This window comes from Bos taurus, chromosome 22 (genome assembly GCF_002263795.3).
Source record: "Bos taurus isolate L1 Dominette 01449 registration number 42190680 breed Hereford chromosome 22, ARS-UCD2.0, whole genome shotgun sequence".
Taxonomy (NCBI): domain Eukaryota; kingdom Metazoa; phylum Chordata; class Mammalia; order Artiodactyla; family Bovidae; genus Bos; species Bos taurus.
Window position 1 is genome coordinate 10,827,282 of NC_037349.1, and position 17,250 is coordinate 10,844,531.

The window sequence follows — 17,250 nt, forward strand, 5'->3', positions numbered from 1 at the left end:
GTGTTTTCTGGCTAAGATATCACTGAAAATAGCAAATACCAAAATTGGTTGCACTGGGAGTAAATTTGTACTTTTATTGTTTTCCCTCCATTATAGCAAAAATGATACCTTTTACTCTTCCCTTCTCTGTTTTAAAGAAAGTACTACTGCCATAATTTTTTTTTCCCCCTAATGAAAACCTTTTTGTTTTTAGGTTTCTTTGCTGAAGCAACGGTTACGAAATGGCCCAGTGAATGCTGATCTACCAAAACCACTGCCTCAAATGGAACCAGAGGCTGAAGGCGTCACTAAAGAGAACACAGACAGTGATGTAGAGCCAGTAGGTAAGCTTCAGCTTGTCAGGAGGTTAAGTTAAAACCTAGAGGAGGATGTTGAGAGATTCTAGGGCGGAAACTAATAGCCATGGACTGAGGTAGAAGTAAAATGTCCCTGACCCTCATATTTCTAGAAAGATGCGTTAAAAACAAAATTTAACTGAGTCCATCTAGAAGATCTTATTGGCATAATTCAGTGATTCATGAATTGGGCAGCATCTCCTCTAGCAGATTCAAAAGAGCTCCTGGGAGCTGTACAAAATGAAGGAATGAAAGACTTTTATAGACAGAAGAGAGTGGAACAAGGAAGTTAGAGTAGCAAAGAGTGGATTGGTTGTGACAAGGTCCCTTTCCTTTGGAGGATGCAGGGGTGTGTCAGGCATGTGACCTCTCTAGTGTTGACCAGGTGATTCCTGCTGAACTGGCTTAAGATTCCATTTCTGGGAGAGGTCAAAACTGTAATTAAGTCTCAGTTTGGTGGCTTGGGGCTTAACATATCCCTCCATCTTGGACCTGTTGTCTTGTTTTTAACAGATGCAAGAGTTTTGATGGTTTTGGGGCTTTTTATTTATTGTTATTTGGGAGAAAGTAAGTAAGTGTTTTACTACTTGAAAGTCCATGAGTAGCATACATTTGCATTGTCATTGAAATTCATTACATTATACTGTTTTATTGAGAGTGGTAGCTAGACTTCATATAAAAGGTCAGGTCTGCTCAAGATTAAGGAATATGCTCTTTGTCATATTTGTCGTCTTTTGTTTTTGAGTAATACTGCTTACATATTTCTACTTTAAAAGATCCCAGTATTTGCCCTATTATTTGCTTTCTAACTGAAAAGAAAGAATAGTTAAATTCTGTTTTAAAATCCAGTTGTAGTCCATCCTAGTCTTAGAGACTTTGAGCTATCTATTCAGTAAAATTCCCAGTTTTTGTTTACTAGCTTCCTTGCAAAGAAATTGATGATAAACTTTTGGTCCAGCCAGCACCAGAGCAAAGAGCTGAACAGCCATCTGTCTGAGCAGCCAGCCTGTAAGGGCTCTTGAAAAACTCTCTGGCCTGTTTCGTTAATGTAAGGAGGTGGAGAAAGTTTACATGCCAGGACTCCTTTCTGGACAAGATGAGAATGCTTTGGAAGGAATGCTTTACAGATCATTTTGTTACAGGCACTGAGACACAGGGGCCACTGGCAAAGAGTGAAGGATGGCCATGAGACTGTCTTTTAAGGAGGGTGGATTCAGTTAACTAGTGTTAACTCAAGAGTGCTGTGTGTCATTTGGGCTGGGGTGCAACCACGGAAGAGGTGAATGTACTGCTCAGCTCCTTCAGCTACAGATCACACAAACAGCTGCAAAGTAGAAGTTGGCAAGGGCATCCCTCTCTTCTCTGAGTGGCTCAGAGTATAGCAAAGCGTTGGGATGACCATACATTCCTGTGCACTAACAGAATCCAGGGGAGTCCTCAGGTTCTTTACTGACAGCCCCTGTTTATGCTGCTTTACTGTTGACAGTGGGAGATGGAGCTTCTGCTAAAGCAGTGGAAGCACTTCAGCAGAGAGTTAAGCGTCAGGAGAACCTGCTGCAGCGCTGCAAGGAGACCATTCGGTCACATAAGGAACAGTGTGCGCAGTTAACTAGTGAGAAAGAAGCCCTGCAGGAGCAACTGGATGAAAGACTTCAAGAACTAGAAAAGATGAAGGTAAAGAGCGAATGAGTGTGGCTTACCGTAGCCCAGTGACGGTAGATCCACAGGCCCCAGCGCGGCCTGCACCTCCTCTGGAAGGCCTGCCCCTTCCTCCGTAGACAGCGTGGAGAGGGCCCCCTAGTGCCCTGGGAGTCTACCGTTTACCGTCCTTTTGACACATCCTGTGTTCTTTTCTCCTACTAGACTTGTAGGAGTATTCAAATTTAGATAAAATGTTTAGAGTTCGCATATAAGAAGAAACTTTATTAGAGATGGAAATGAATTTTTAAAATTTTTTTAGGAGCTTCATATGGCTGAGAAGACTAAACTTATCACTCAGTTGCGTGATGCAAAGAACTTAATTGAACAGCTTGAACAAGATAAGGTAAAACAACAAAACTTACGATACTAAAATTTGTTGAAGGCCCCCCGCCCCAGTTCATTTTTGGAAGCAATTGGAAGCATTCAGACTTCTGCTTTCCAAAATTATTATGCCTGCTTCCATGAAAAAACCTCTTTGTTTTCATTTCTAGATTTATATAACTATTAGTTTTGTATCATGTGAAGCTGAATCTGTGATTTCTTGATCCAGTCAGCATTTTGATTTCTAGGTTAGAATGCTGTTGCAAAAGAAATTTGTTTATAGTACATAACTACTTTTTAGAGAAAAGTTAAATTAGTTACAGTTAAGGCATTACTAAATGTGAATGATGTAAGTATTGTCTTTCGAATATAATGGAAACAGATTGCCCAAAAAGTACAGCAGTGGTAATATATACATTAGCATAAATAAAAATTTCTGAAAATAAACTTTACAGTGTATAGGTGAGATTGGCAGTTTAGAGTTGGGACAGTAGCTTCAGCTATGACAGCAAAGACAACTAAAAAAATTCATAAACAAACAAACAGTTTTGACTAAAGTTTTTCAGCGCCAAGTTCATGGGTCCTTTTTTTTTTTTTCAAAGTAGCTTCCAATTAGTTCTATACCATCCACCATGTTCTTTAGTTTGGTACTTAGAGCTACAGATTTTAAGTGACCATATGATTAAGAAAGTATCAGAGCTGTTCTGCTGTTGAAATGTATTGTCAGTCTTTTCATTCTGTCCACTTTACTAGATTATATTCCATTAACTTCATAAAGACTTTGCTTAAAAAAATTTTTGAGAAAATTATTATAGAAAATACGGAGATTAATAAAAGGAATTCCTGTGAATCTATCACCCAACTTCAACGCTTAACATCTCATGGCTAATTTTGTTTCATGTGTATATTCCCAGCTGCCAGTATCCTCATCCTAGGATTGTTTTAGAGCAAATCTAAGAAATCTTTATCATTTCTTCTATAAGTATTTTAATATGTCTTTTAAAATAAAGGACTATTTTTATTTTTATAAAAATATAATGACATTATTATAATCACATCTAAAAATTTAATAGCAATTCCTTGATAACAGTCAACTATCTCAGCAGTTTCAGATTTTCCCTTTTGTCTCATACACTTTTGCTCTTTTTTGTGATGCAGAATCCAAATGAGGTTCTTTTATTGCAGTTTGATGTTGTGACTCTTAAGGCTTTTTTAAATCTATAGGTTCCACTCCTCTCTCTATCTCTTTTTTTCCACTGTGAGTTGGTTTTTGAGGAAACTGAAGGCTCACAATTTTGTTCTGAAATTTGTGTAATAATGCCCCTCTTACCTGGTTTTTAATCTGTTCATTAATATTAGCTGTCTGGAAGAGTCAGACCCTAAAGCAAGAGTTGACAAACCCTAGAAGTAAGGTTAATATCATAAACTAGCTGTCACAGAGTCTTAGTTTTCAAGAGACAAGTTGAACTACACTTTTTTTTTTGTTGTTAGTTGCAAATGACTGATTTAACATCTACTGTTTGATTATATTTCCCCCCAGCGACCTTCATTTCTTGTGTAGATTATCCAGAAAGTGGGAAGACAGTTAGCAAATTGGAGGAATGGGATTGCCCCACTGACAGTAATAAGGAGTGGTGTTGGGACCAGAGATTGTCACAAGAGGAAAGAGAAAAACCAGGTAGATCTGTACCACAGTCTTGGTCCATCCAGTATGGCAGCGGTGACCTTATACTCTTGGCAGCCTTTGGGTCTTCCCCCATATTAGAGCACAGTTCAGTAATCACGGTTGGTTGTGAGCCAAGTACAAAAGGCTGTATTTTGTTGATTTATTGTAAACTGTTTAATAAGACAGGGAAAATTATAGTAAGCATTTATGAAAAGATGATAAATCTTTTAACTAAAATGTGTTTTTAACAGTTTCAACTATTATTAAAACAATTTTTATATTAAAAATACCCTGATATGCCAGGTAACTGAAGTTACTGTAGTACATAGTGTAGTGTATACTCAGGACACAGACTTCAGTTTGTGAAATACTGAAATAATTCTTATGCCCTTGAAAGTAAGTTTGTTGTGTGCTCTTAATAATGCAGTTTTGTTATGCAAATGCTTTAGAGTCTGCACTTCTATTTAGGGAATGGTAATAGCAGAGACAAAACGTCAGATGCATGAAACCCTGGAAATGAAAGAAGAAGAAATCGCCCAACTTCGCAGTCGCATCAAACAGATGACTACCCAGGGAGAGGAGTTACGGGAACAGAAAGAAAAGTCTGAAAGAGCTGGTAAGAAATCAGGGGTTACTTGTTTTATATTGGAACTCAGAAGTCAGGTGAAGTGCTTGATTAACCAACATTTAGAAAAATTAGTTAAATATGGATAAAAACGTTCAACTCTAGAGCCTCTTTATAAAGATACAGTAGACTGTTCCTTAGAAGAGGCAGGGCTTGGTAAACTATGGCCTGTGCTGGTAATGCAGCTCATGCTTGGCCTAGAACCCTGCAAAGCCTACAGTATTTATTATCTGGCTCTTTGTGGAAAATGTTTGGTGACCACTGCCTTGGACTATCAAAATTTAGGTGTACATTTTGGAACAGCCCAGGTAGGCACAGTGTGGTACATACTAAATAACTGCTACCTTATGGATGCTTTGGGATAAACAAAAAGTATAAGATACAGTTTGCTTTTTTTAAGAGAATGATGGAATAATTCAGCATTGTACATAGCAGCATTATGTTCTGACCCAACAAATGCTAGGCTGTGAAGTGTTGAGACCAGCACAGTGTTCAGCAGGGTATGATACTGAGTAATGCAAGACAAAAAAGGAGAGGTGCTTGAAAGAGGTGAGAGTAAGTGAATGGGACCTTCAGGTTCGTGAAGATGGGAGTTTTGAGTTGGGCCTCAGACAGTGAATAGAGTGGGCCTATGCAGACAGGCGGGGGCAACACGCATTTCAGGTTCTAGATCATAAGCAGGCACAGTGACCACAGGTGGTGTGTGTCAGCTGGAAATCATTCTTGCTGAAGTGGAAAATGAAGTTGGATGTGAAGGAACTGACTGTTAAAGTCTGTAAAGATACTGAGTAGCTGAGTTTAGACTTTGGTGTGTTTTCCATGTTAGGAACCAGTAATAGGAAAGTATAAATGTGATGGAAACCAGTTTTGTATGTAGAAAAGAAATGAAGTACAAAGTTGAACTTAAGAGCAAAGGTAGAAACCCAGGTTTTGGGAACTGAGAGCTTTGGCCGCCTTGTCTAGGATGGTGGATCTGGGAAGAAGAGGAGGGGTTGATTCTGCAGAATTTGGTATCCAGCCAGCTTGAAGGGGCAGAAGAAAAGTAGGAGTCTAAGAAGACATCAGCGATTTAAGGTTTGAAGACTGAATGAATCACATGACGCCAGAATAAAGGAAGTCTAAATGGGGACACTGAGGAATGGAGTGAAATGATGAGTTTGCTTAGATTCTCTGAATTTAAGCCAATTATGAGCTTTCCAAATGGAATTGACTTGTAGAAATTTGGAAATAAGAAATTGGAGCATCTTTCTGGAGTCATTAGCCTAAGGTTGAAGGCTATGGTTCAATTTACAAAAGAGGCTGATTTCCCTGAAAGACTGCTTTCCTGGCAGCAGCAGCAGCGGTGGCGCCTGCTGCGGATGGCCGGCAGTTACTTTATGCGAGGCTCTGTCATGAATGCCTTGCTCGTAGTCACTCATGTATGTATTTGTATTTAATCCTTAAAATTTCTATGACATGTGTGTTACTTTTATTCTTATTTTACAAATAAGGAATGAGACAAGAAAACTTAAGAAGGTAGAAGTTAAGTAACTTGCTTAGATTCACCCACAGAAACTAAATGGGTAGTCAGGATTTGAATCTGGGGCATTTTGCATCCGGTGTCTGGGCTGTTAACATAGAGATCTTGCATTTGGTGAAGAGAAGTAAATGAGAAGAAAAAAATTAACTTGGGACATCATAGGAATTGTGGAAACTTAGGCTTCTGGGGAATATAGGAGGCATTTCCAAAAATGCAGAAGGTGGGATGAAGATTTTTTAAAATTTCTTTTAATTTGCATGAGGATTCAATTCCTAGAATGCAATTTCAGAAATGATTTTAGAAACCAGATTGTAAGGTTTAAGGAGAGGAATGGGTCTGAATGGGAGGGGTAGTTGGTTCACACTAGATGTGCTCCAAAATATCTTCTTGAAGTTGTTTGAAACCTAAGAAGATTTCCCTTTAGAGAACATTAGTAGAAAAATCTCTCAGGTTATAATCTCTAACAACTTCCTGGAAGCAGTTGGAGACTTGTGAGATGCTGTTAAACACTGGTTTCTGTGAACGGAAGAACCTACTGCAAAGTCTCAGCTTCTCATGTCAAGCCTTTTCATTTTTAGGATTGCTTTTGTTGACTGTTGTAGCCAGCTGAGAGAAAATGATGCTGGTGAAGGGTTTCATTTCCTTTTTAAATTGAGGTATATCTTGATGAGGGGATAGAAACCCATGAATAACAAATAAATTGGGGTGAATGATGAAAAGGCAGGTGAAACATACAGTTAATTCATATGTAGGATAACAATTTCCCAGGCTGCTGTTGCAGTCAACGGTTTTGTAGTATAGTCCTCCTCCTCTTACTTCTCTGAAACTCGGGTATATTTTGTCTTGATTTGTTTATTTTTTAGTTGAGGTTTAGTTGATATATACGTTTCAGGTATATAACATAGTGATTCACAATTTTAAATGTTGTATTCCATTTATACGCAAAATATTGGCTGTATTCCTTGTGCTTATACATGGTAGTTTGTACCTTTTATGTATTTTGTCTTTAAATATGATTTTCATAAAACTGTTTATAAATATTTCATAGCCTATAAGTTTAAAAACTTATCTGTTTATAGTACTGTCAAAGTATTTAAAATTAATAAATACTTAGAGAATTAACATTTATAGTTATTTAATAGAAATACTTACTTTGGAAAGTCTTTGGATAACAACGAGTGCTTTTATAGATATTTTTGAAATTATATTTGTAGTCATAATTATTGGGCTTATGATAGAAAATTGTAGCATACTGATTCCATATGAGGATGTTGTCCTTTAAAATCTATAATGAAACTTGGTTTTGTGCATCAACTGAATTTCATCTAATGGTTTTAGTTTAGTCTGAACAGAATTGTTCAAATATAATATGGTTCTTGGTTCACCTATAAGTGATTATTCCAATTAACAGAAAAGTCCAAATTTAGTACTAAAAGTAAGAAAATGTCTTTGTAAAGGAAGTAGAGTTTCTGTAGTAGCATATGAATATCATCTGGCACTTGGAGAATTTAGTTTCTCTGTTAAATGTTTGTCTTTCTCTTAGATTTAAAATTCAAAGGCTAAACAAATGGTTAAGATTTTTAGAAGTAAATGTGTAGATAAAATAATTATCAAAGAATCTGAACTCTTCTAATGCATTTTTTTTTCTAATGCATTTTTTTTGTAAAAAATTAATTTATATATTTAGCAGTTCTTGACATGTGGGTATTTGCAGACAAATAACTAATTTTGGGGGCACACTTATTCTGGAGGTCAAATCAGCTCAAATACATTCCTCACTACTTTTCTTAGAAAACAGTCTATTGCACTGCTTCTCACAGTTTTTCTCGACGAACTGTGATGCTTCTCATACGTTGGAGGACAAAGGAAATCTGAGTGTCTCTGATTTTAAAAAGAATAATACTATCATAAAATACTTAGACTGTGGGTGCATGGTAACACGCCTGCTTGATGTTGTATCAGCCTGTAGTACTTACTCGGTTCAGCCCTACAGTGGAACTGCTGGGCGTGTTTTCTGAAGCCCAGTACTGTAGCACTTTTGTGGTGTTAAAATTACTTATTTCAGTGGATAAAGAAAGCCAAAAAAGAAATATTTTTGTTACAAGCATTGTACAACACTGTTGATAGTATTCCTTTCTAGGTGTTATTTTAAAATAGATGGTCATATCATCAAGTAACCAGATTTTAAATTTGGAGAATTCTCAGCTTAAATATGTAATGGTGTTTTTTCACGTGCTGGGTATTACTACTAATTGTCTAGAATATTATCTCTTCAGTTCAGCACCTGTAGAGAATGTTAAGTTCACACTAAGTCTTGGCTATTTTGTATGTGCGTATGTTTTTAACTGAAATAGGAGGTAGAGTAGCTGGCTAATCATTAATGTAGTATATTACAAAAAACAAATTGGGAAATAGAGAAAATGAAAGCACATCACTGTTGTTGCAATACACTTCGATTTAGTCTTTCCATAATCCTTATTTTATATAGTTGTAATCATAATTGTCCATATAATTTTGTATGCTCCCTTTTCTTTATTTAGCATTATATTAGGAGAACTTTTCCATGTTGCTAATGTACTAACATATTTTAATGGCTTTATCAGAATGCATGTACATCGTTAACCATCTCCCTGTTGATCAGCACTTAGATTATTTTCTATTTTCATTATTATGAATAATACTATAACAACTTTATAATATAGCTTATTCCATCTTTGAATTTTTTCTCAGGATAAAGTCTGACCCATAAATTTCTACTCTTTTTTGTTAGTTATTTTTAAGTTATTTAAATATAGCCATTATAAAAGAAAACCCGCATCGTAGTATTAACACCTTCCCCCCATTGTTTTTGCCTACAATTCTGCAAAATGAGTAAAATATTCTGCTTGGATTAGGAAAGTTTCCAGAGTGAATTAACTTTCATAAACCCTGTTTCCTTTTCATGTACCCTGTTTTTGCTGAAGTTCTGTGTTTTATATGATTGGCTGCACTTTAAAATGTAGATTAACTCATAACATTGTCTGCTTTTTTATTGTCATGTTGTGTGTGTTCAGGAAATAAGTTGTGTTTTTTTTTTTTCCTTCATTTGTATAGGATAGGCCTGATAATGCCAAAGGCATTCAGTGGAACATATTTATTTGAAGAACCCTTTAAAATAGTTTCTTTTTAAACAATGTGTAAGATTTATGCATATTTATATAACAAACAAAAATCACATGTGTATTTAAGTGTTTTGTTAGTTGCTGATAATTTGTCACAGAGTTTTCTTGGAGTCTTAAGTCTCACGAAACATCTTATTTTTGTGCATCCACACATGCCAATAAGTGAATCATGGTGCCTTTCCCAAGCCTTGTATGAACAGGACTGGGGTAAGGGCTGTTTTTTTTCCTTATCATGGGTACTTAGTATAAGCTTTACAAAGAAAATTCCATGTTTCTCAGGCAAAAAATTAGGAACTAAAGTAGAATTTAAGAGTGCCATTTTAGGCAAATAGTAAGTACACATTTTGGCACTGAATGAATACCTGATGGAAAACTTGATTATTTTAAATGGGATTAGATTTTAATATAGGTTGTTTATTTAACAATCATATATTTGTAGGTGCTTGGTGCATTTCTGCAGTAGTAGCTGTGCATCCATATCTTTGGAAAGTCATTGTCACCCTGCACTAATTTCTGTTCTTGGCAATTGTCACTGTTACTGGAAAGCATCAGCAACTAGAGGAACACATTTATTACAGAATCATATTTTCAATTTAATTAAATTTACTTAGCTTTAGCCTAAGATTTTTCAAGGTCATCCTGAAGTTTTCAAAATATTTGATAGATAAATTCACATGATTAATGTAAGGAGTATGTGAAAATCTGGATAGATCTGTAAAAACTTGAAAGGTCAAAGCATAGTTAATCTGTTAGAGTGAATTTTGTTATGTATTTTGGGAAGTGGCTTGAAAGTAGATTTCCGTTGCAAAATGTGATTATTTATTAGATTTCTGAAGGCCCCAGCTTACAAGTATTGGCACTAGCTGGTTTATGCTGCTGGGTGGTAGTATCGTTTTATTTTCATTTATGTAAACTCTAGACCAGTGGTTTCCAAACTTTTTAGACACAAGGATCTCCTTGTACTCTTAAAGATTATTGAGGATTCCAAAGAGTTTTTATTATGTGGGTAATATGGATTGGTATTTATTATATTAGAAATTAAAGCTAAGAAATTTAAAAAATAGTTCATTTAAAAATAACAGTTAAAAACCTGTTACATGTAAGTATAAATGCTTTAATGAAAACTACCTGTATTTCCCAAAACACAATTTAGTGTGAAGAAAAACCTTATTTTACATCTTTGCTTATCTATTGTTTAACTTAATAGAAGATAACTGGATCTTCATGCCTGTTTCTACATTCAGTCTGTTGTGATATGTTAATTTGGTTGAAATAGATCAAGAACATCTGCCCTCATGCAGATAAGTATTTGGAAAAAAGAGGATCTCATAGCTCCTCAGAGAGTCTCAGGACTCTAGGATTTTGAGATCAGACTTTGAAACCTGCTGCTCTAGACTTTTGCTTTTATTCACAAAAGAGGCTTGATGATTGGGTGGGAATTCTGATAAGAACTTTTTGTTGTTTTTTTCTGTTAATTTGCATTTTATTCATTTCGTAGTACTAGCTTTTTTTTTTTTTTTTTAATACCTCATGCATTTCTGGCAGCTTTTTGCTGGAATAAAGAAATAGGCACTGGCTTACTTACTCATTCTTGGTGTTATTATTCATCTTCTTAGTTAATGTAGAGGTTGCCAGCCTCTCCACTTTTCTGCCTCTTTCCTTATTCTCTGCAGGGGGAGTAGAGTGGGTCTTGTTATTTTTGTCATAAAGTGTCTTCCAGGACAGTGCTACAAAATAGTAACACTGCCTAGAATCTCAGAATTCTGGCATTTGCTATTATTAATATGACTGGTTAGGACTTTGAGGATGGTGCGGGGAAGGATGCTGAAGTGACAAAAGCAAATGCCACAATTGTCCTAGCTTAGCCTGAGGCTTAGTTCTTTTATACTTGCACCCCCCGCCCCTGACACACACACCTTATAACTTCAACTGTCTTTGTGAAATACTTTCTTGATATCACCCAGTGCCTAGCATATGCTTGACAAATGGCAAACATCTAATAAATATATGATGAATGAATGGTTGGATTACTGAGCTCATGTAACTTGTATAGTGAGCATTTGTTCATTTTTATACCTCCCACGGATGTAAGAGAACCTTGTCTAAGGGGAAGGTAAGGAGCTGGCAGTAAAAGGTCTGACCTGTGTTTGTAACTGATAGAGGACTATTCCTCAGGTATATTACATTTTTCGTAGAAATGTTTTCACAGGTTTTTGTTTGAAAACGAAAATTGCCTGAGATACATTGAATTTTGCTTTGGAAGAACACCATGTGTTCTTGCAACATTTGGCGGCAGCTGGTGCTTAGCCTTCCCGTTGATGTGTGCTGTGGCCACGGTTTCCCCGCGCACTCCTGCATGTTGGCAGAAGGCTCGTCAGCTGGGGCTGATGCACGCTTTCTTTCTCCCCACTCACTCATGTTGTTTGGAATTGGAAGGTAAATTACGTAGGCCTTCAGAACATACCTCTTTAGTACTCAATGTTAAAATCCTAGTGTAGATTCCTTTTGGAAAGGGGAGGGGGAATTCACATTTAGAATATTACAGGCCATGGACTCCACTTACTGTATCTGGTGGTCGCAGGATCAGAAGGTGAGATGTTTCTGGTTAGTAAGTAGGCTCTCAGCATATCCTCCTTCAGCATTGAAATGGGACTCGTTTTTGGAGGCAGACTTCCTGTAAGGAAGTGGCTTCATTTGTGGTGCAGTGTAGAATGTGTTTGAAATAAGTTTTCTGTACATGGATATAGAAACGTGTTTTGCTGCCTCTTTAAAATTTTGTTTTGGGGGGACTTAACATTTTCATAAAGCACGATGGAGATGGAAAGCAGTGAGTTTTTCTAAGTCTATCAGAGGTATAACATGGTGAATTTTGTTGAGAGTTAGAAGCCATCAGTAACTGGTTCAAAAAAGTTCTGGTTCAGTAAGGTATGTTACTGCTCAGCTGAGCCTGATCAATGCCAGCATTCTTAGTTTTAGAAAATAATGCAAGGTAAGGATTGTTCCTCCAACCTTGTATAGTTAAGTTGATTTATCATCCAAAGGAAAAGTTGGAGGACTCAGTTCTTACATTTCAATAAAGATGTTGAATTAAAAGTCTCAAAGATGTCCTTTTAGGTATAAAATTACATGGCTTTTTGACAAGGTGGCAGAGCATGGGAAGAAAGGATTAAATTTAGATGAGAACTTTGGAACCAGATCTGTCCTACATTAATCATTATATGATGGATAATCAACTGATTTAACTGTTTTGGAGTATTAAAACACTAAAATTACAATGCCATATAGAATGTACTAAAATTTACTGAGTATGGTTAGGAAGATTAACTTTTGGAAAATTATATCCAAAAGGAACTTTGTGGCATTGATTTTTGTTGTTATTGATTAAGAAAGTGAGAGCCCTGTATCTGTTTTTATACTGTATTGGATTCTGGAATTTAAAAAACGGAAGTTTCACTTGGTATTGACTATGTACAGCTTTGTTTTGCTTAATTGATAGAAGCTTTTCATTTAAAACTGGGTCTTGCTGGAAGAATATCATAACTATCTTCAGGTTCTCTAGAGCCTGATTTAAGATATTTCTGTGAAGTGCTTAGAAATGCTAAGATACAATGTTATATGCCGAATATTAGCTGTAATGAAAAGACTGTGATGACATCCAAACATTAAAAAATACCATCATTCCTTTTTCCATGTTTTTCTTTCCCAGATGTAAGCCTTCAGCTCAAACTTAAGCAGTACGCACCCTGTTACAAGATTTCTTTCCTGTAATTGATCACCTCACTTGACTGGTTTTTGAGAAACAAGGAAACTAATTTCTTATTACGAGCAAGAGATGTTTATTTATGCTGTACACTAGAATTTATAGTAAAAGAATATCTAAAACAAATATATCATATTCCTTTAAATATTTTATTTACCAGAATATTTATGTCTAAGGATTATCATCTTGGTGTTTGCAGGCAAATATCACTGAAGTTGGAGTAGGCAATCTTTAAAAATAATTAAACTTAATTAATATTTCTTTAAAATTTAGACCTTATTTGAGCTATGGTTTTATACTTTGGGCATATAAAATGAATAAGTTGGATAGGTTTTTTTTAATATCAAATGCATGATTGCCAGAGAAGTTTTTTTTTTTTAAGGTAGTAAGCAAAGTAAGTTGTGTTTCCCAATTGTTAGCAGAATTCCACCTTTCTGTTGCCTTTTTCTATACCTACTATACTTCACCATTAAGAAAATGCTTTAGAATACAAGTTTGTCTTTAGTATGCAGTTTGTTTGTGAAAACCACTATCTGTTAAGTGAAATTGTAGTTAATGAAGGGGCTTTTTTATGGGATACCACCAGTTGAAGTTCCACATTTCTTACACCACTGAAAGTGAAAATACTGCATGTGTCAATGAATTGTCACCCTGAATATTTATTTCTTAAAAGGATTAAAACCCATCTTGAAAATTGGTGTTTTATTTATAGTTCTTCTCTTTGGTAAAGGGGAGTCTTCTATTCTTTGAGGACTGAAGAAAATAGTTGAGGATGTAATAGCACTAGGATTTTCACAGGATATTGTTCTGTCAGTAGAGAGAGAAGGGGGGAGGAGAGAGAACGTGTGTGTTTACACACATACAGCACACACATGCATACACACACATGCACGTATACACAAATATACATAAACACACATACTCATGTATTTTTGGTGTCTAGTTACTCAGCTCTTGTACCCATGCTGTCAGATTCTGTTTGATGCTGGGTGAGCTGTCCTTAAAGATCTTACTGTTGTAGCCCAGGTGACTGTTTTTGCAGAGCTGTATTCTTACTTATTTCACCCCCAAAACTCCCTGCTAGTAGTGCCTTTTTGTACACTTTTGAAACAGGAAAAGATTTCTTACTAGTTAGCTACATTAATTTGAAACTTACATAAGTAGTAGGTGTCATATCAAAATACATTGGTTAAATATGTGATTCAGTCAGTAAATGTTTAGGGAGAAAACCCTGGTTTTATTATATGGTTAAGAGGTTTGTTTTTTTTTTTGAAAATACGATTAGTCAAAGAATAATTTTTTCATTCTTAAAAATATCCCAGTGAGTATACAATAGTGTTACCTAGTTATTGATAATAGACAAGAACTTGCATAGCAGACAAAGAAGCAATTGCAATTATATGCTACAGAAGTAGGTACAAGTATTCATTTCTATGAATTTGCTATCCATAATGACACTTGTGGGGAGAGTGGGGCAAATCTTTAGTCATTTAATATTTTTTCCAACTTTGAGCCTAAGTTCATACAGTATAAGCCATCTTAACATCTGAATCCAGAACTCAATGACAAATTGCTTTCAGTGACTGGACCTTTCTTGTGGCTTTGTTAAACTACCAGTCAAATACGTCTTGGCTTTAAACAGTGATGAGTTTTTTAACACGTCCTGCTACTGCTGCTCTTAGTTCCCATCAATTGAATTTAAACACTTTAGCTCAATAATAGTATTTCTTGAGATACTTGTTTTCTGCTGTTTTCATTATAGCTTTTGAGGAACTTGAGAAAGCCCTGAGTACAGCCCAAAAAACAGAAGAAGCACGGAGAAAAATGAAAGCAGAAATGGATGAGCAAATAAAAGCCATTGAAAAAGCAAGTGAGGAGGAACGTGTCAGACTTCAACAGGAATTAAGTTGCGTGAAGCAGGAGGTTGTTGATGTCACAAAAGTAAGAATAATTCTAGATTGCAGTGGGTTATAGCAATTTTGAAACTTAAGTCTTATGCTCTTCCTACACTGTCTGCAGTAAAGAAGAGTAATTTATATTTTAGACCGTGTCCATTTCATGATGTTCAGGATATAGGAAAAAATCATTCTGATAAAGAAATGAATGTGTATCTTTTTGAGTATACTTCTCAGAGATAATCTCTGCATATAATTTCTCTTGTTTGCTTTCTAACCCTCTCTTTAATTTTTTTTTAAATAAAAGATGGCATGTTATTTTTAATGTTCTGTATTTTGCTTTTCCAAATTAATAATCTGTCTTGGTTATTGAGTTAATAACGATGCCCCTTTTGTTTTAAAGACAGCTCAGGACTTCATTTTATGAATAGCTCATAATTTTATCAGTCTTATGCTGATGGATAGATATTTAGACTTTCAGTTTTTATTGTTGGAAATTGTGAATATCCTTATCATATTCACTAACATCTGTTTCTTTAGAATAGATTCCTAGAAGTGAAATACTACTCAGGCAAAAGTTATGTGTATTTTTAATTATTGCCTAGTTGCTACAAGCTTGATGGAGGACCATTTATATTCAAGTATTAGAATATGTTCCCACCCCGACAAAGATGTTGTTACCTGACTTTTTAAAAGTCTTTATGAGCTAAGTTAAAAATGACATCATTGTAGTTTTAATATACATATCTCTTACCAGTATGACAAACATGTTTTTGTATGTTTACATGGAATTTATAGTTTTCTGTTTTGAGTTGCCTGATCAAATCCTGATTCCTTTTCCTCTTGGACTGTTGGACTTTTTCTTACTGATTTCTCACAGAAGTTTTTTATTTGTAGTAAAAATTAGCCCTTGGAGATAGATATTTTTATCCAAATAATTTTCAATTTGTTGTCTTTATCATTTTTTGTTGTTTTTTTGGGGGGGGGGCGCGATATGCAGAAAAGTTTTCTTTTCCTTAAATGTTAGCAAATTTTTCTTCTGCTTTAAGACATTCTCAATTGAGTAAAAAAAAAAAAAGTGTTTTTCTCATGTGACACTTTTATGCTTTCATTTTTTATGGTTAAATTTTTGATCCAACTAAAATTTATTTAGTGTGAGGAGTGAGGTAGGGATCCAACCTAAATTTTTTCCAGATGACTACTTAGTAGTCTTCAAATCATTTCTTTCGTAACCTGTGTTTTCCCTTCTGACATGCCATACTACCTTTATTACATACTAAATTATTGTAGTGCTGTGTATGGGTCTTCTGGATTCTCTGTGCTCTTCCACTGCTTTGTCTGATCATATGCTGGTATTACACTAATACTAGTTTTACAATATGTTCTAGTTTTATATTGTTCTACTGCTTGATAGCCCCTCCTCATTACTCTTATGTTAAGAAGAGATTGGCTATTATTCCATGTTTATTTTGTCCAGTGGGCCTTCCCTCATTTGCTTGGTAGTTTTATTTGATTTTATTAAATTTTTGAATTTATTTAGGGTGGTTTGACATGTTTATAAGATTTGAGTCTTCCTATTCAAAAAAGAACAAGACCAATACTTAAACTTTTTAGTAAGTAGTAGTACATGCCTGGAAAGGTAGGCATAATTAGATGGGTGCAGCCAGGGCACCTTGCCCATGATGGAATGCCCTCTCTCAACGCATCCGTATTCCCCTTGCTACGCTTCTCCATCTTGTTTGGTGGGAACATATTTGTAACATGTGGAATTGGAGCTTCAGCCCCATAGGATTGACTGTTGAAGCTGTAGCCCTTCATGTCCTAAATGAGGAGCAACACTTTACTGGTTTTTCTTTAAACTCTCAAGAATTTGGTGAATTTTGATTTATGTGGGAAATATGTTCTGATTGTTCCTCCTAGGAATCTGTTAGCTTGATGATTGAACTATAATAAAGTATTATTTTGTTGTAGAGTGACATGTTTTATCTGGATGTTTCACTTTTAACTATTTGGCTGCTTTTTAGAAATCCTCAGAACAAATTGCTAAATTACAGAAGCTTCATGAAAAGGAGTTGGCTAGCAAAGAGCAGGAACTGACGAAGAAGCTTCAGACCCAAGAAACAGAATTTCAGGAGCAAATGAGAATAGCTCTTGTAAGTACCTACAGTATTTTGTTTTTCCCTTATTATAAAGTTGTCACGCCCTCATCCCTGCCTTCTAGGTTGAGATCACACTACTCTCAGCCTTGGCCTTTGAGGATGCAGAGA

The 17,250-nt window shown here is 35.6% G+C and overlaps 1 protein-coding gene across 13 annotated transcripts in view; it reads left to right on the plus strand.

Moving 5' to 3' along the window:
- Positions 1–17,250, plus strand: part of GOLGA4 (golgin A4) — a 130,333-nt gene that overhangs the window by 51,416 nt on the left and 61,667 nt on the right. For 11 of the 13 annotated variants that reach the window (XM_059879789.1, XM_059879791.1, XM_059879794.1 and 8 more), the window contains 6 exons: positions 194–323; positions 1,822–2,009; positions 2,296–2,379; positions 4,492–4,639; positions 14,851–15,029; positions 17,008–17,136. In XM_059879789.1, the coding sequence (XP_059735772.1) occupies positions 194–323; positions 1,822–2,009; positions 2,296–2,379; positions 4,492–4,639; positions 14,851–15,029; positions 17,008–17,136 (858 nt within the window). The remainder of the gene's footprint in view (positions 1–193; positions 324–1,821; positions 2,010–2,295; positions 2,380–4,491; positions 4,640–14,850; positions 15,030–17,007; positions 17,137–17,250) is intronic. The other 2 variants (XM_059879793.1, XM_059879798.1) reach the window with 1 other exon arrangement.